The 20,323-nt window shown below is 33.8% G+C and overlaps 1 protein-coding gene across 2 annotated transcripts in view; it reads left to right on the top strand.

Moving 5' to 3' along the window:
* The first annotated feature begins 579 nt into the window (after positions 1-579).
* The window catches only part of LOC128206581 (nicotinate phosphoribosyltransferase-like), a 36,597-nt gene continuing 16,853 nt past the window's right edge, over positions 580-20,323 (top strand). The window contains exons 1-10 of one of the 2 annotated variants that reach the window (XM_052909155.1): positions 580-762; positions 9,008-9,178; positions 10,385-10,595; positions 11,257-11,387; positions 12,890-13,005; positions 13,939-13,965; positions 17,309-17,393; positions 18,114-18,222; positions 19,106-19,246; positions 19,816-19,900. In XM_052909155.1, the coding sequence (XP_052765115.1) occupies positions 690-762; positions 9,008-9,178; positions 10,385-10,595; positions 11,257-11,387; positions 12,890-13,005; positions 13,939-13,965; positions 17,309-17,393; positions 18,114-18,222; positions 19,106-19,246; positions 19,816-19,900 (1,149 nt within the window). In that variant the 5' untranslated portion in view covers positions 580-689. The remainder of the gene's footprint in view (positions 763-9,007; positions 9,179-10,384; positions 10,596-11,256; positions 11,388-12,889; positions 13,006-13,938; positions 13,966-17,308; positions 17,394-18,113; positions 18,223-19,105; positions 19,247-19,815; positions 19,901-20,323) is intronic. The other variant, XM_052909156.1, reaches the window with a different exon arrangement.

The following is a 20,323-nucleotide window of genomic DNA, read 5'->3' as shown; positions in this document are numbered from 1 at the left end:
AAAATATATTTATGTGTGAAAATAACAACTCTAATGACAAATTAAATCCAGTTTAGATTACTGTCGGGTATATATGAAACAGCGTTGTCATTATTATTCAACATGGATGCATGATATTACTATATATTCTTTTGCCCAGTGTAAAATGTTAGACAGTTGTAGCGTTACAGGGATACATAAGAAATGTCAAAATAATAAAAAAGTATCCCTGATCGCTCTGTTGCTAGTTCTAGCCCACACACACTACAATGATGTGAAATCACGGACATCATAATAAACCATTTCCATGATGAAATATATTGCGTTTCTGCATCGAAACAAACAATTAACTCTTCTAATTTTAGTTCAGTTTTCATGTACAGAATTGATTGAAATCTGTTCGAGTTATAAAACTGATGAACTCCCGTATCCTTCGAATGAATGATTAATACTATACCTCCTGGCTAGTGCGGCTTGGTCTGCCTCATCTTCACTTGTTTTTTCCAAGACCATCGCTGTTAAACTGTTGTCAAACCATTCTTCCTGGACAGAAAGTTGACATTTTTTTTGTGGTTTATTAGTGGTCTCCCTTTGACGTGATCATGCTGTATCACTCAGGCGCTTGTCAAACACTCTATAACTGCCTTGAGATTGACCTTCAATCGTCTAGAGGACACGTGTATTGATCAGAGCTGTCAACTCGGATCAAAATGACCGACGAAGTTTCGTTTGAGAGAATTCAGTGCAAAACGCAGAATGGGGTCATCCAGCCCATTCTTACTGGTAATTATTATTTAATTGTACACTTTGTAACTATGTTGTGATATTGTCAATGTTTTATTTAGTTATTTTAAAGATGCAGTTTGAATCAATTTTCTGTTTGTCAATTTCTGTAAATTCTTGGAAGTGGAAATTATATTGATTTTCCATAGGTTAAAAATAAACTGTAATCAATTAATTAAAAGACTCTTTCTCTGTCTAAATCAATTCCTGAATATAGTCTCTTTCAAATTGAACAACTGCTCTGCATTGATCTCTTTAATTTAACTAGATGTTTCACTGTTAGCAAAGCAAATATTTATTGAATTCACTTTCATTATCACAGGAATATACATGTTCACGTTTTCAGAAATTTTATGTGGTCTCATTGAAATAACATTGTGTTAAGTTTACTGATGCTAAGACATTTTAATACCTTCACAGGCACATGATGCCAACACCTCAATTGCTTTTATTAACAAATTTAATCATCATCAATCATCATCATCATCAATCATTGTTGCCATCACCACCACCACCACCACCACATAAATAAGTTTGTGAACCCATTAATCATGTACTAGCATTACAACATTTTCAGATTATTTTCGATTAAGAGAGATTTAGATCATATGTTATACAGTTTCTTATTATTAAAGGATTTTAAATCTGCCAATATGCTAAAAATAAGTTGACCGACCTTACCTAGTTACCGTTTCAAGTCGGACAGACATTCTGCACTTAAGATTTATTTTAAATTGCGGGATAGGAAATAATTTTCTGAACAAAAACATTGTTATCATGATGTTTTATATAAAAGCTCACAAGGTATGCAGGGTTCTCTCTGGCTTGCTGCAAAAATTGATGGTTTAAATTAAAAATGTTTTAAGCCCGCAAGAATTTACATTTTTTTTTTAAAGAAATATTATCAAAACATAAGGAAACTCATGTTTCTTTTTCGGATGGTTCAGCCCAAAGTTATTGAAAACCCTGGGTATCAAAGCAATACCTTTTCCTTCCAAAAATTAACAATTATATCAAAACAAGAAGTGACTCATCAATGTGATCAATGTAATCTGTGATTAACCAATGTTTTATATTACAAATAAGTCATAGGAATATTTTGTAAAGTAAGGCCCTACAAAAGAATACTTGCAAAGCAGGATTTAAAGTTATTAATATATATCCAAATCTGTTGAAATGCCTTTAAGTAAAGATATTTACATTTATGTTTCTGTTCATTTTGTAATATGTAACATTAGGTAACAATGTTATCCTTTTAACATTCCATTGGTAACTGTGTAAATATTTTTTTATGATTTTGTGACCCAGTCAACAAATAGAGAGGTGTGTCTTTCTAACAAAAAAAAGAATTTTAAAGTTATACTATATAAGAACAATTTAGTGCACTTACAAAAGCAGGGGCTAGCTAGCCCTCTATTCATGTTGATTCATAATTGTGCTAGGGGGTCTGGGGGCATGCCCCCCCCCCCCCTGAAATTTATGAAAACAATTATGGTGCATACTGGTACGTTCTGCGCATAAATCTGAGGTGCTTTTTAGTACTGGAAAATGGACAGTTTTACTTGGCAGATTTCTTTCTATGATACAAGCAGACAAATAAGCCCCAATTATGTTAATAACACTCAGATTGTCTATTACAGTGGTAAAATTTTTTGTCCTTTTTGCCATTGAATTTAATAATTGACATTTTCAATGTTCAAGTGTAACAGAATGTATGGTCGATTATGAATACTGTAACTTTGGCAGAATTATTTTATTTTTCATCAGAATCATGCTGGTTTTAGGCAGATACACGCCTTACTAGTTAATTTATGTACTAGTACGGACTATATTTGAAGCTCGCCAAACTGAATAATAATTCTATCAGCAACTGCATTAATTTATTCTATTGGAAAATCAGCACAAATCTTGGTTTAATCATATTATTACTATTAATACATGCAGATATTTATCTGTTGTAAGTGATAGTGTTTCAAGTGGTTGATTTGGTCGTAGCATGTGATCTAATTCAAGTTAGCTGCATCTCTGCTTTGCTTTTGAAACACATTCACAAATCACATATCACGTTCACATTTAATCACATATCACATATAAAAGTTACAATTCATACACACTAACTATGGCTCGTTTTATCTTGATGCATTATGTTCAACTGGCATGCAATTAGGGGTGATGTCAACAAATAGAGAGGTGTGTCTTTCTAACAAAAAAAAGAATTTTAAAGTTATACTATATAAGAACAATTTAGTGCACTTACAAAAGCAGGGGCTAGCTAGCCCTCTATTCATGTTGATTCATAATTGTGCTAGGGGGTCTGGGGGCATGCCCCCCCCCCCCCCTGAAATTTATGAAAACAATTATGGTGCATACTGGTACGTTCTGCGCATAAATCTGAGGTGCTTTTTAGTACTGGAAAATGGACAGTTTTACTTGGCAGATTTCTTTCTATGATACAAGCAGACAAATAAGCCCCAATTATGTTAATAACACTCAGATTGTCTATTACAGTGGTAAATTTTTTTGTCCTTTTTGCCATTGAATTTAATAATTGACATTTTCAATGTTCAAGTGTAACAGAATGTATGGTCGATTATGAATACTGTAACTTTGGCAGAATTATTTTATTTTTCATCAGAATCATGCTGGTTTTAGGCAGATACACGCCTTACTAGTTAATTTATGTACTAGTACGGACTATATTTGAAGCTCGCCAAACTGAATAATAATTCTATCAGCAACTGCATTAATTTATTCTATTGGAAAATCAGCACAAATCTTGGTTTAATCATATTATTACTATTAATACATGCAGATATTTATCTGTTGTAAGTGATAGTGTTTCAAGTGGTTGATTTGGTCGTAGCATGTGATCTAATTCAAGTTAGCTGCATCTCTGCTTTGCTTTTGAAACACATTCACAAATCACATATCACGTTCACATTTAATCACATATCACATATAAAAGTTACAATTCATACACACTAACTATGGCTCGTTTTATCTTGATGCATTATGTTCAACTGGCATGCAATTAGGGGTGATGTCCTTAATCTGATTTAATATTACCCTTATTGAAGCAATATCTACTGAAACGTTTCTTAAACAGTCCAGGGCCTTTTTAATATTCTTTGCCAAAGCCGATACCCGGTTTCTTACCCAAGGGCCAGGCCCTTTTTTCTCCAAATGGACCGCACTGAAATTCCCCATTTTAAATTTATTTTATTTTTTATATTAACAAGAATCTCACTATTATAATGATGTTCATGATACTTTAATTTGTTATTGATATTTCACTCCACTTGTAAAACTAAAGTCTTGGTTAAAGTATTCTGAGAATTTTTCCTCAAAACTGGAAAACACGCTTTTTTCCCCTCAAAAAGGGCTAAGAGACTGTCTTCCCCACACCTAGTAAAAAGGCACTGGACCAGGATGTCAAACAATGAAGCCACAATTATTAGAATTTATTGATATATGAAATCTAGATTCAGATAATAAGATAAATCACTGTCATTTTATGATTCAACATTATATAAACTTCCTTAGAATTGAACATTGTTCGTACATTACCTCTTAAGATAATGCGTATATCTTGGTAAACTTAAGAACGCTTTCATCTATTGTACCAAAAGAGAGGTAACTTTTTAAATGCTGGCACCAATTTCTCGAAACTTCTTAAGTCCCTTATAACAGGATTAAGCTAAACTCTCTATTTTTGTTTTTCTATAATATGCGTTTATATTTTAGAAATTATATAAGAAAAATCTGTATGCTAATTAGAAGAAACCATTTTTCATTTACCAAAATCCATTTTGAGTATGTATTTGGGCTAATTGAAATAAGCGACTTAAGCCTGTTAAGCTTAAGAAGTTTCGAGAAATTGGAGCCTGATTATTAATTAAACAAATAACAAGCTACAAAGAATACCTTAATGGAAATTCTAACTCATAAACTAGCTGATGGGTGGCTTATTATTTAGTCACGCTGCATTATTATTTAGCAGATTTCAAATGCAACAAGAAAGAGTAAAAGTGAGATCTGCATAGGTTAAGTTAATATAGCTTTTTTAAACCTGAGGCACCCAATAACTAGGTTTTCAAGTCTTTGATGATAATTATATAGGGTTTAAGATTAGATTTTGCTTTGTTTTTCACAAGAAACCCCATATATTTTAAATGGGGCTAATGAAATTCAGGGGACTGTGCTGACCAAAATAGTCTTTAATCTAGCTGTTTGATTTTCATGACAAGATAAGGGTGCCTTTATTCTTTGGAAATCCACATTTTTTTCCGTGAATTTTATTGACACATTTATTATTTACATTATACTGTTAAATTTATTCAACACTTCATATCTCTATCAATTGTGGTACATCCTACATAAAAAAACAATTACAGTGGGTTAGGGGGGGGGGGGGCGGTTGCTCCAGTAACCCCTAGCAAAAATCAGGGCCTGCTCATAGACTGTTAGCATTTAGACTGTTACAACAACAGGTGCCCTTGTTTGGAAAGGGGAAGTAATTTGGAGGTCATTCATATCTTGTGATGATTGAAGATTTTGACATTTAAATCTGGCTGCTATGAAAGCTGCTATGTTACAACTTGTAAAATAACATCTGTGTGTAGCAGTCCATCAGAATGGTTGGATTTGGTTAGGCTTTTAACATTATATATAAGTTGATAATTTTTCATGATGGATATTATTCATTCGAATTGTGTGATATGTTTTCCAGTGTATGTTGCAAAACTAACTTTTGGGGTAAATTTATTTATTTTTAAATGAAGTTGCAAATAATCAACGATACAGGGTGTCTTCAGTTATCTAATATATATATATATGGAGAAAGTATCATTCTTCCTCATGACAATAAATGGAATGCAAGTAGGAAATTGAAATTGCTACTTATAATAACAAAATAGTTGCAGAATAACTAAAGTGACACTCATATTTAAAATCAATACATTACAAACATAAAGTTTAGATAAGCTTTTAACTGCTTACTATAAAATGCATTTATGGAAAATATTATAGGGATGGCAACGAGTACTCGAGTACCAAATCGCTACTCGAGTACTCGGGGAAAAAATCTAAAAAAATCTATAAAAATCACCAAATACACGATTTTCAGACGAAGTATCAGATCTGGCTAGTTGCCAAGAGGACAATTTTCGGTCATTTTAATCCCCGCTGTGTACACAATTGAGCCTAATAAATTAATTGACAGGTGTTGTGAGAGTTGCAAACTATCAACATAGGGCCCCTATTTCCAATTCGCAGTGATGTCAATTAGCAAAGTTTTGATAGCGGTACTTTTACCTACACAATTCTATTGTTTACCAATTAGAGACCTTTCACCAAACAATGGACGCTAACGAGTGAAAGAGTAGCGAGCGTTACGAGCATTGATGTTGTTGTTGTTGAGTTTATAAAAGTCTGCCTGCGCCCTATAATGGCTGCATAATGGCTTGACCCTGTCACATCCCAAAGTGTGACTTGAACAGAATTTTGAAGCCAAAGGGGGAGTTTTAATCCCATCGGTTGATGGGATATTCGCCAAAGGAGTCATATGGTACCCAAAGTGCCGCGAAACAGTATGAGCATTGATTTCTTAATGGGCGTATTTTAACTATTTTGCAATGATTATCACAATTGATTGGTTGATATCTTAAATCAAGAATTATGAATATTAATGAGGTAAACAACAATAATACAGAACAAAGTATTTCGTTCATTATTTTTATTTATGCTTTTAATTTTCATCATTGTTGTACTGATTGTTGTTCATTATAAACTCGATTGTCTAGACGCTCGAATAAAATCCGGGTTTAACTTTCCAGCTATATTGTTGCTAATTTACAGTGCATACTTATATATAAAATCATTAAAATGAAATGAAAAAGACAAAATTAAAAGCCTGAAAACAACATTTGTTTTCCTTTTATTAATTTTCTGTTTAAGTACATAAGGTAAGTCTAATTTAAAGATGAAAATGACCAATAATACGACCAATGCACAATATACGTCATGAACCATACATGGATACACGATCTTGTCTTTCCCGAAAAACAAATTCAGTATTTTTGACTAATCGAGTACGCGAGTACTCGATCGAAGGATTGTCCGAGTACTCGAGTACCAATTTTACTACTCGTTGCCATCCCTAGAAAATATTAATAACTCATAACAAGACTGTAACAATTTATTCAATAGCTGAAAATGCACAAATATTAAATGACTGGTGGGTCCTAAAAGATTTACAGTGATCAACTATTGTCTCTTAAGGTATACATATTGTGTTTCTTTGCACTTTTCTATCAAATTAAACACAGTATCCTCCATTAAACCATTGTTTTCGATATTTATTCATTCTTTTCGGTAAATTGAAACAATTGTATTGATTGTGGTACATCTTATTTCATTTTGGGAGTAAGAGTGCATTTTTAAAGGCCCAGAATGGTATGCAAGAATCTTTTTTCAATCATGTGTTTGTGTTCATGTTGGAAAATCCAACCCTCGGGCGTTTTGTGAAATCAGTAGCTCGGCAAGCCATGTAACCAATAGATATTAATCCAATTTGTTGGAAAGTTTGTTACTTACTCACTAACTCACCTACATGAGCTGGGACCTCAGTGTTCACGATGCCCGTCTGCCCGACCATGAAGCTAAAGGCTGTCAAAATTTGAGTGGGTCTGGTAAATTTTTGGCAAATTTGCTATTTAGACAAAGAACAAAAGAAGTGGGAAATTAATTTTCAGGCTGTTGACAGCTGGAAGTCATTCATGATGTCTGGGAACTACATTTATGAATGCTAAGCCTTGTCAGTGCTAGATTACTTTCTATTGGTATGCATGATACCTGGCACATAACATGAAACTCTCTCTCATATCGCTGCCAGTATAAGACAGTGTTCTCATTAAAAACTGGCTGTTGGCAAAATGGTTGATTGAAATTGCAAATGGGCCAGTTCAAATTCGGAAAAATAATGGAATTTCAAGTAGAATGATTAGTACCTGTTTAGGTTTCACACTATGTGAGGCGGTTCGGCCCAGACTATTGAGAACTCTTTTTTATCATTTTTATACGCCCGAAGGGTCGTATTATGTTATGGCCTCCATCGTCCGTCCGTCCGTCTGTCTGTCCGTCCGTTAGCAATTCCGTGTCCGGGCCATAACTTGGTAACTAATAAAGCGATTTTCAAATAACTTTATACAAATCATCACTACATTAAAAGGATTTGTCGCGCGCAATTTGAAGTTCCATACCTTAAAGACTAGAATCACCATGGGGGGTGCGTTAGCAAATCAGTGTCCGGGCCACAACTTGGTCACTTATAAAGTCATTTTCAAATAACTTTATACAAAGCATCATTACATTAAAAGGTTGTGTCATGCGCAATTTCCAGGTCCATACCTCAAACACTAGAATCACCATTGGGGGGGGGGATGTTAGCAATTCCATGTCCAGGCCATAACTGGGTTACTACTAAAGCAATTTTCAAATAACTTTATACAAATCATCTCTACATTAAAAGAATTTGTCAAGCATGCTTTCCAGGTCCGTACCTCAAAGGCTAATTTCACTGGGGGGCGTTAGCAATTCCGTTTCAATATTGGAAGTTTAAGCCTTTGTTGTAAACACTTCACACCTAGTAAGCAGTATAATAGCATAACCTAAATGTTTATCAAAGACCTCAAGCCGAATCTTCTTCGGGCGTATAATGCTCCGTTTCGCGGTGCTCTTGTTAGCTATTTTTAAAGCACTATAATATGCATTTAAAGCTGCACTCTCACAGATTTACTGTTTTGACAACTTTTTGAATTTTTTTGTCTTGGAATTAGATGTTTTTTGGCGTAAATATCTGCTAACCAGTGATGAAAGACTGCTGACCAAAGATCAGATCTCAGATTTTCATATTTCCATTCCAAATTTAATGTTTTATGACTTAAACCATTACTTAAACTGTTTAAGAAAAATGCATAAAACATCATTTTTGGGACAGAAATATGAAAAGATGCGATCTGATCTTTTGTCTTGTGTCACTGGTTTGCAGATATTTACGCAAAAATTTGCTCGTTCGAAGACAAAGTATAAAAAAGTTGTCAAAGGTTCAATCTGTGAGAGTGCAGCTTCAAGGTGAAATTGGAATTCCCAATTTGCGTCAAAAGAACGTAAGTTTACCAATTAGATAAACACCATGAATGGGCCAGTTTAAAAAAAATGGTAATTAAAACCCGCTTCTTTTTTTCAGATCTGTACCAGATTACGATGTCATACGCGTACTGGAAGAGCGGGAAGATGAACGACTATGCTGTGTTTGACCTCTACTTTAGGCGGAACCCATTCAAAGGAGAGTTCACCATGTTTGCCGGACTTGAAGAAGTGATCAAGTTTCTGAAGAACTTTCACTTCTCTGATAGTGGTCAGTATAATAAAAAGTGACTATACAGGTATGCTCGTGAGCAAAAGCCATGAAGAACATTTCAGCTCCTCCAATTATACAGTATAAACACATGAAACAAATGTGATCAATGCTTATAATAAATTATTAAATAACAATTACAATAATATGAATGTCACAGTTTCTCTATACAATAGACAAGGAGAATGCAAACATTTGCCTCAAATGTTTTTTTTTCTGTTCAGTAGAATTTGCCAGACAAAGATTTCGTTAAGTGCCAACTCAAGATTTAACTACTAAATTTATTAAAAAAAAAATGATTAAGATAATACCAAGTTGAATGTTTGATTAAAGCAATATCAATTTTGATACACATTCATGAGGATGACCCCCCCCCCCTTTTTGGTACACTGTATGTAGTAATTTATGAAGCACTCTCAGAACTCAGTTGGGTTTACAGTATGCAGAAACTCAAAACCTGGCTTTTTTTTTAACATAAATATGATTTAAAACAAAAACTGTACATAACATTATGATAAATTTGGCATGCAATAATAAATCATCTTTGATAGAAAATTTACCATGGCCAAAAAAAAAGCAAACATTTATGGGGAGATTATTGAGGGGGCCACACCTTGAGTTAAATGAACTCCAGCACTTTAAATTCTATAGCTAAGATTTCAAAATTTATCTAAATAAATGGTTGTCTCTAAATGTGAGTGGAATTTGTTATCACTTACAACTCATATTGCCTTTGGCATTTAAATGCTGTTTAATTTGTGACATGACACATAGTGGCATCAAGCCGTTTAACCTCAGCCTATGGGCGCTGGCAAACCTTTATAAACTCTAAAACAACAATGACTGTACATTTTACATGAATATCGTCACCTAAATGCAATAATTCTATAATTTTTAATGCTTCTACTTTTACATGAGTTGCGCTTCAATAGTATTTAAAAAGTATAAACAGTATTTATTTCAAATTTACATATATACAAGGTATTTTAATAACAATACAAATAATAAGGATTGGAAAACAAGTTACTAAAAACTTATGTAAATTCCTTTCCTTGTAGTTATTTAGTTGAATAAGCATATAATATTCAAATCAGTTCAATAGTATTGATGTTAAGTATTTGGACGCGATTCTATGTATGAAGTCCACAATTTTACATGAAAATATTAGCTGTGTATTGAATTTTAACCAGTTCCTTGTTTATTTAGACATTGCGTACCTGAAGACCGTTCTCCCAGCCTACACTGAGGAAGAATTCTTTGTGTATCTCCGTAACCTCTCCGCCAAAGACGTTACCCTTCACGCAATAGAGGAGGGGACAGTCGTGTTCCCTAAGGAGCCCCTGATTGTGATTGAGGGGCCACTGCCCATTGTGCAGCTTATGGAGACACCGCTGTTGAACCTGGTCAACTATGCAAGGTGAGATGCAATGTTCATTCCATCTGTAGTCTTTCAATCTTCTACACAGTGATCTCCCCTGATAAGCACAATAGAACTCTGCCACAGTATGAGCGAGAAGTATACTTTGTTTTCAATGTTTTTTCTTCTCTCATTTTAGGATAGATTTTTAACTCCAATTATTCAAGGTGCATTGTGGTTAAAATACAAAGGATATTTAAATTAAAGATAATATACATAGTATCTATGGTCATGTGATTTGCTTAGTGGCGGTGATTACTCTACTGTAAAGGGAAGTAACACTGAGTGGAGTTGGATAGTTTTTATAAATAAGAATTAATCATACAGGAATGTGATTTGTCGGTTGCAAATATCCTATGGATCCAGGAACTGCCCCCCTCCCTTTTTAAACTTTTTTGGCTTCTAAAGAGCCATTTTTGCTAGAGTGACCTCAAAGCCCTTGGCAAGATGATTTCAGCCCTGTTACTGCCAGGTCAATTAAATCCCTGATTAGAATACCATCAATAAAAGATGAAAAGCATACAACATATGGAAATAAAGGTTGTTATTTATCAATCCATTCAAGGATGATTTCATTTCTTTTCTTCTATTAAATATTTTGTTTACCCATACATTGATGCAGATTTTAGCAAAGTTACTATTAATTCTATACTATTTGCAGTTTGGTTGCGACAAACGGCATGCGATTCCGGCTGGCTGCAGGCCCTGACAAGACACTACTAGAGTTTGGGCTGAGACGGGCCCAGGGGCCAGACGGGGCCCTATCTGCATCGAGATACTGCTATCTCGGGGGTGTGGCGAATTTTTTATTTTAAATGTATTAATTTGTAAAAGTTTGACGGGCTGGCTCAGGGCCGCAGCGACTTTACCAGCAGTGCCTTAGGGCTGGGTGTAAATCAAACCAGTGTTGGTTAAAGAAGCTGTCACAGAGTTTGGCATCAAGTTGGCTTAGATCCAGAGCGTGCCTTATAAGCATTTAGGTAGTTCTTCCATAAGGGTAGATTTATATCAAAACCTGAGTGTTGGTTAACAAAGCCGCTACAGAGTTTGGTTATAGGCAGGCTTAAGGATGCGATGAAGTCTTGTTTGCATCTATATACTGCTATCTTTGAGGTATTTTTACAAATGCAAACTAATGTTCAAACATTTGCATCTAATAAGTGTATGTATTTACATTCGCACTTGATTTTCTAACAACAAAATTTGTGTTCATGTTGCATGAAAGGTCCTGTAGGCAGTCTTTGTAAGAAAGACATATCTTTGTGGTATTTTTACAAATGCAAACTAATGTTCAAACATTTGCATCTAATAAGTGTATGTATTTACATTCGCACTTGATTTTCTAACAACAAAACTTGTGTTCATGTTGCATGAAAGGTCCTGTAGGCAGTCTATGTAAGAAAGACCAGGGTCAAGTTCACAATGTTGTTAACAGCATCTTTGTTAAATAACCTTTTAAGGCAGACTGTGTGTGAAGCTTTTGGTTTCTAACAATGACTGCATCGTATCTTTGAAAAGAATTTGCATTAGGTGCTCTGAATTGGTTCCCTCCGTCTGCAGATAGAGTTGGGATCTCTAATCATTGAAGTACTTGGGGTTTACCTTTTCGTTTTTTATTATTATTTGTTTTATTGATAAGTTTCCTCAAGTTAATGCATACTTTGATAAGATTTATCTTTTGCGTTTTATCTTTATTTAGAATTGTTGGGATAAGAGTGAGGTTTGTGCACATAAACTGGTTTAAACCCCCAGTAAATTTACATTTTACTGACCGTTCCAAGGCGGTACCTAACAATTCTTGATAAACATACCAATTATTTATATATATATATAGTATTTATGCACTGTGCTGTTTGTAGAGTTGTGTGCTGTTCTATGTTTCTTGTTTGTGAATTTGTGTTCTATGTCTTTGGCGTTGCCCATTGCCACTAAACCGGGTTTATGTTTAAACTTTTTTCTACTGAGCATGTTTCTGTAGCTTTTTGCATATATATTGAAATGGTGATATATTTCATGATGTGCTATAATACTCGAATGAAACATGTACAGCTGAAACATTTGCCTGAAATCTTATAAGAATACTGTAGATCACAAAATTTAAATATGTCCTTGAAAGTTCTAATGAAATAAAGATTTGAAAGTTAACACATAAAAGGTTAACAATATTGTTAACTTAAACAATATTCAGAAGAATTGGCCAATTTTTACCATTTAAGATTTGAATTGTTTTCTGGATTAACAGGAGTATTAGTACTGTAAATACTCTGTTCTCCACATGTTTACATGTTTTCCAGGTTTTGATGGAACCAGCAATGTCCTAGCAGGAAAGCTCTACGGCATCCCAGTGAAGGGTACCCACGCCCACGCTTTTGTCACCTCCTATACCACCCTAGAAGATCTGCAGTTCAAGGTCAGGTGAAGGTCATTTGTAGCTTAGGCTTTATCCTTGTACTTACTTATAGTAAGTCTGGTTTTAGTTTCTAACATCTGTGTGCATGTATAAATTTGTTTTTTGGCTTGACATATTTTTTATGCCATCATTTTTTCCAGAATAAATTCATGATGTCTTATTCGTTGTATTGAATAATCAGAAGACAAAATACTCAGGTAGTTGTTCAAAATTCTTAAGAGTTCTAACGAAAAAAAGATAAAACTTATAGGATATTTTTTATTTATTTTATTGTATTTAGATTAAAGATGCATTTGCTCAGATTGTTACAATTAAATGTTAAAAAGAGTTTGTCATGCAGGTTTAAAAAAAATGTGCGACCAAAGAGCAAAAGAACACAATTTGAAAAAATTACCTAATCTGAAGCATTTTCTCTAATTGTATTTTTTGTCCAAATAAAAGCTGAGATAGTCCTTTTAGTCTTTATTTAGAGTATAATGATAAAATTGATTGGTTGCTTCTTGTTGTTTTGCGATAACCTCTCGGAGATGTCTGTAATTGATCTCGGCCCATTATCGAAAAAAATACCTAGCACACACGGGACGAAATAAAAAGTAAATAAAGACATGGCCAAAAATTGCATTATGGCTTCAAAAAATTGACCATTTTTAATCTATAATACATATAATAATATAAGTGATATCAGTATTCAAAATTAACACAAGCCTGCAAGCCCTGCACTGGTAAAATGTCTTTCAGTCTTGCTCTAATTCTGAATTTTATATAGCATGGTTTGTTAAAAAAGTTGATGCCAAGCAATAGTATAAGAATTAGGACATTTTCATCCTGAATGCTAATTTCAATGACTGTAAAATATTGTTTATGCTTTGAAAGATCAACACATTATTATATATTATACACTTTTATGTATATTGTTGCATGTTTGATTGTCAGGAGATCCGAACAGACATAAAGTGTAAGGTTGGAACATCGTTTGTCCCTTTCATTTACGGCTATTACTAAAACCAAGGCCTCCATACCACTTACCACCTTACTGGACACTTATCCATTTGACGTTGTTAACAGTTTAAAGTATTTCATTTAAAGCTGCACTCTCACAGATTGACATTTTAGTCTTAGTTTTTTGTTTGGAACCAACTATTTTTTGCATGCAAGCCTTCAATTCAGTCATAAAATATAGAACAGATCCTAACTGTTCGAAAAAAAGCCAAAAGCTTTTAACCTTAAAACATCATTTTTGGACCATAAATACGAAAAACTGATCATATCTTTAGTCATTCTTCATATAATACTGGCTATCATACATTCTCGCAAAAAATGGCTTATTCCAAGACAAAAATCTGTGTGAGTGCAGCTTTAATGCTAAATGTTCTTTTAAATAGGGGTTCATATTAGTGCAGGATAAATTAATCCTGAAAAATGGATTGGGAGCTTTTTACTTCAGACTATTATACAGTTGTAAAGATTGGTTTTCCCTCAGACCTTTGTATGAAAAACAGTAGGAAGTACCTAAAAATTGATATAAACAACCTTGGAAACAGTTTCATAAGGGGTTTTAGCCCCTTTTCCTGCTTTGATCATGAATCCCTCATACTCAAATAGAGGGCTATTTTTCAGGATTGACAATTATCAGCTGATAGGAGCCATGTCTGTATTATTTTGTTAAGTACCATATTTATTTCAATAATATGTTATGGTAGTTTTCAAAACAGCTTTTATTATAGCTGATTATTATCTGCTCTAAATCTTCCATTCACTGCCATTCTCATGGTGTACACCATCGTCAGCAACCATGTTACTTTCTTCTGTTAGACACTCCATGATAAAGAATACAGTCGGAAAATTGACTGACAAAATCTTACAATGGCGGTACACAAACTGCGTAAAACATATTAACTTCAATAAAATACATCAGATTGGCATTTCTTATATTCACATATGAATGTTGATACTGTGTACAAAACTGTTAATGTTTGTAATGAAAACATACATTTCATTTCAGTATAATAGTACTTTAAGGCAGGATTTAAGTGAATGGTAACTGGTACGGCAGCCTAGGTATTAGTAATAGCCTTCATTTATTCGAGTTGCTAGCTTGCTTCAAATGTCTTCATTTCCTTTACATTTTCTTGCTTATAAGCTTTTCCATGTTAAATGTTACACACATTAAAGGGACTTGCTCATGTTTTGTAAAATGCACTTTTTAATAACAAAAATACGTTGTATTCTGTTACTATATATAACGCTACTCAAAATCGTGGACTTCAAAGACAACATTTGAGCATAATTTTAAATGAACATAAAAATTGTTAAAAAGGTTCCAGCTGTCAGTATCTTAGTTTTAACACTCATTATAATTTGCCACACTGTATTAGGTCATAAAAAAGGGTGCATTTTACAAACATGAGTAAGTCCCTTTAACTGAGTTCTGTTTTACTGTTGAAAATCTCTTCTAGATATGAAATGGATTCTCAGATTATTGATGAAATTGCCTCATTATTTGTAATGATGATGCATTAAGCACAGACTTAAAAAGCAGACAAATAAATAGCTTAAGTAAATAAATATCTTAAGTTAATATTCCATGCCATTAGTGTAATGCTAACATTTCTCTGGCCATTTTACAAACTATAAAGTTACATGCAAAATACCATACACACATGCTTATCTTGAAAATGTACAGATTAATAATTTTGGATTATTAATATCATATGGAATGGTTAAAGACATATTTGGGTAGATTATTGCAGTTGTGATGAATATTTAGGATATTCTTATGTATGATATCATCAGCAAAAATGAGTCATTCGGAATTAAAAACTTTGGAAATCTTCTTCTCCTCAACCACAAGGCCAACACTTTTGATAATTTGTATAGCCTTATGCACTGTGTCTGTTAACCAACATCCTTAAAATAACCACTGATATAGTTGTTCATTTCCATCAGGTGAGTGATATAGGGTCATTTTGGCTCCCTTGTTTTTGTATTCCGATCTCTTGGTTAAGATTAAATGGTTTGATTGTTGAATTTAAATCATACCGCAACAGGACTCATTTTCGCAACAGGAGGACTCATATTGCACACACCATCATATGCAACCTTAATTGTATGTGTACATTCCCATCCGTTAGCCACAACCCTCCAGTGTTTAAATTGCTCACTTTTTAGTTCATCTCTTCCATGAATGTGAGCGCTATACTACTCACCCTGGCATTCGCATCACACCTTTGTGAAGGGTTTTAAATGTGAATACATTTAAGTCAATATCTCAGCAAAAACAACATTTATTGTATTGCATTGCAACTTGAGACATTAAGCGTTCCATCATCTATCTAACATATTTATTAATCAAGTTAGATAACTCTTTTCTCGCATATAATGCAAATAATGGCCCTTTCTTAATTCGACTTAGAAATCCTGGTGAAGGTTTTGCATGATAAAGCAGGCATAAGTTAATATCCCAGCAACTACTTGATGTATTGCCTTAAGCCTTTTTATACAATGGTTCTCAATTATCAATAATACAATGAAAATTACAGGGACAAGCCCAGTAGTCGAAAATTCAAAATTAACTCTGTCTAGTTAAAACTTCTTAAATAATCAAGTCAGATAACCCTATCTTGAATGTAATGCAAATTATGGCCTTAAAAATAGTCAAGCATGCTTTTGCTTACCTTCTTGCAAAGTACTACATGGTGGATGGCTTATTAAGTGGTCTATCTTCATGGGTTTCTGCAGTTGCCATTGTTCATTAAGATTTTGCCATCAGGTGCTAACTTGCAATAGTTAGACTTACTGTCATTGCATGATTTCAAGGAATTTTTTTATGGCTTTTTAAAGATAAATTTTGACAGAATTAGGTGTCTAACCTAAAAAAAATAATAAAGGAACTATTAAAAATATAATCAATTATTTTGATATTTTATCTTCTACATATTATGGTTTTGAATATATATAATTTAAGTTCAGTTAAGACATTATATATAATTTCAGTTCACTTAGAGCATTAAAATTTTTTAATGTTTGGTAAACTTGGCAAAGTTAATAAATTCAAGGCAGTTGAAGGCAGTTTCATAAACATTTAAAGCTGCATTTTCTCTGATTTACAATTTGACAACTTTTTAATTTTTTGTCTTGGAATGAGCCAATTTTTAAGTAAATCATATTATTAAGCTAAACATGAAAATGCCGAAAGAGGAAAAAAAATAATTTTGCATTAACCTCAATTATGTGCTTTTAAAACCAAATATAGCAATGCAGACTCATAACCCTGCATGCTTTATATTAACTTTATAAATTGCAGATGTTGGTTCCCAAGGACTCGACGGAGCCTGTTGACTTTGTGGAAGTTTGTATCAAGTGGCAGAAAAAACTGGTCGGCGTCATTGGTAGGATTTTTTCCAAGTTTTCAAATAAATATAGTTATTTTGTTTTCTTTATCACCCAAACATTATGTTACTTTTTCATTATGCTAATTCTTTAGGTTCTTTGTAGTCTTAATAACATGTCCTTGTGATAGTTTTGACCACAATGTAAATATAAGTAGTTTGATCATATTTTTTCTTGCGTTTATGCTGTATGAATGCAGTAGGGCATGCGAGCAAATTCTTTAAAGTGTGCTAAGCGCTTCTTGAAATGTTCATACAGCATAAACGTAAGAAAAAATGTGATCAATACTGATATGTAAATTGGAATAATTACTCATTACAATTAAAAATTAGCAGTACCTTTTTTTTGAGCATGTAGGTTATTGTCAGTAGATGACCTAATAGTATATTGATTTTGGGGTCAGTAGGTCAGGTCATGGAGACGTTTATTTGAAAATGTTTCCGATCAATAACTTTAAACAACATGTATAATCCTAAAACTGGTCATGGTATTTAAATTTGTATCGTATTATTTCAATAACATTGGGTGATTGCCAATAGGCAACTCATCCAATTTGCAGAATTCTAGATTTAAGCCAGTTTATTAAACCTCTCTTCACCATTATATGTATATTTATGAGCACCTTCTTGACCTAAACAGTTTGCGTGCCTGATATGATGTTTTTGGGTGAATAAAATCTTAAAGTAAAACCGATAAGAATGCACTCTTTCCATCCTCAGACTTCATTCCGGACCAGGTGAGTACCGGAGAGCTGGCTGCCTTCATCTCCTATGCCCAGGCTTTTCCCAATGGCTTCCTGGCACTAATTGACACATATGATGTCATCAGGTAAATCCTAGTTTCTTTTTATACTTCGATGCTCAAAAGTGATCGACAGTGTGAATCAGGATTAACAAAATAATTCCTAAACCTTGCTAGAACTTTCCCCATCAACTGCACTAACCAGATAAACATCTCTCATTCATGGCACTAAGTATATAAACTTTTCCTATCCACAGCACAAACCAGATAAACTTCCCAGTTCATGGCACTAACCAGTTATTCTTCCCCCATCCACAGCACCAACCAGATAAACTTCCCAGTTCATTGCACCAAGCAGATAAACTTTCCCCATCCACAGCACTGACCAGAAAAACATTCCCATCTCATGGCACTAACCAGATAATCTTCCCCCATCCACATCACAAACCAGATAAACTTCCCAATTCATGGCACTAAGTAGATAAACTTCCCATCCACAGCACTAACCAGATAAACTTTCCCCAACCACAGCTCTAACTTGATAAACTTCCCCATTCACAGCACTTAAACCAGATAAACTTCCCCCACTCATGGCACTAACCTGAAAAAATGCCCAAGTTCAAAGCACCAACCAGATAAACTTCCTCCATCCTTGGCACTAGCCCGATGAATTTTCCCCATCTGCAACACTATCCTGATTTTTGCTATAGTAATTTTATAAAAGCAGAAGCAAATGTTTCTTTAAGATTATTAAAACATGTAAAAAATTTAACAAAGATGTATTTTATTTCCAAAGCCTCTTTGCATTCTCTGTTCATTTTAAGACCAATTTCAACATATGAGTGACATTTTATTTCAGGTCAGGACATGGTAACTTATAATGGCCCTATCAGAGACTGGATATTGACCGTATGGTTGCATAATATTAGACATGTATATTTTAACATGTTATTTTATCCTCATATTGCAGGTCAGGCCTACCCAACTTCTGTACTGTAACTATGGCCCTGTCGGAGCTGGGATATCAGGCCCTCGGTATACGTCTTGACAGTGGGGATCTGTCGTACCTATCTCAGATTGTCCGAGACACATTCCGCAAAGTTGCAATAGCGTAGGTTTATATTACACTTCACAGACTTTAGAATTGAAATGAAAATTAACAATGAAATAAAATGAAGTTTATAATAGTAAAGTACAATGCATTTATCTAAAGAGTATTGTGACACAATTTAAGTAAATGATTTCTGGTGTCTAAAACTGTAGTATAATGTGAATCTAGCTTTAATAATTTCATCTTCAAAGTAATTTTTTGCATTCATATAGGTTAATTAATATTTAATAATTATTGTTTGGCTGTTTTGATTAATAAGTGAAATTAGGATGTGTGGATTAAATTAGGAAGTTTAAACTTTGCTTCTTATCAGTATTGTCATTATTTTCTATATTTTGTTTACTTATTAAATAATTATAAACAGCAAGTGAACACCATCTGAAATTTCTTCATTATAAACAAAAATAATTTGTTTTTTTATGCATATGTGTTTGATTTTTTTAGAAATGTGGCATCAACACTACCACAAAGAAAAGCCAGTCATGTATTTCACATAAATAAACAACAGAATATAAATATGCAAAAGACATGTCAACAAATGAATAATTGAACATTTGATTCTCCCTCAGATTTGAGCTTCAATGGATTGAGAATCTGTCCATTGTGGCCAGCAATGACATCAATGAAGACACCATACATTCACTAAACCAACAGGTATAAACTATTTATTTACAATAATTGTGAAGGAAGTTATAATAACTTGTACTATTAGTCACTCTCATTGGCACAATGTTGCGCAAGAAGGTGGTCTTGTTTTATGGAGGGAAACCAGAGAACTCGTAGAAAACCTAGTTGTTCGGCTTATAGATCATCAACCAAACCCACTTGCGCCCAGGCCGGGAATCGAACCTGGATCGATTTGGCGAGAAATGAGTGCGCTACCACTGCTTATACTCTTTAACATAGTATTTAATGTCTGTAGTAAGGGCCAGGTGGTTAGCGCATCAGATTATTGATCAGAGGTTTTGAAGTTAGGTCCATGCATGAAGTAATGTATTAGGATGTATCCTGACTGATATCAGAGTTGCATTACACTGTAAAATAGTTAACGTGACTAGTGTAACTTAACATCTCGCC

The sequence above is a fragment of the Mya arenaria genome, chromosome 10 (assembly GCF_026914265.1).
Source record: "Mya arenaria isolate MELC-2E11 chromosome 10, ASM2691426v1".
NCBI lineage: Eukaryota > Metazoa > Mollusca > Bivalvia > Myida > Myidae > Mya > Mya arenaria.
The sequence above is the reverse complement of the archived record's forward strand: the minus strand, read 5'-3'. Positions and strand labels throughout refer to the sequence as shown.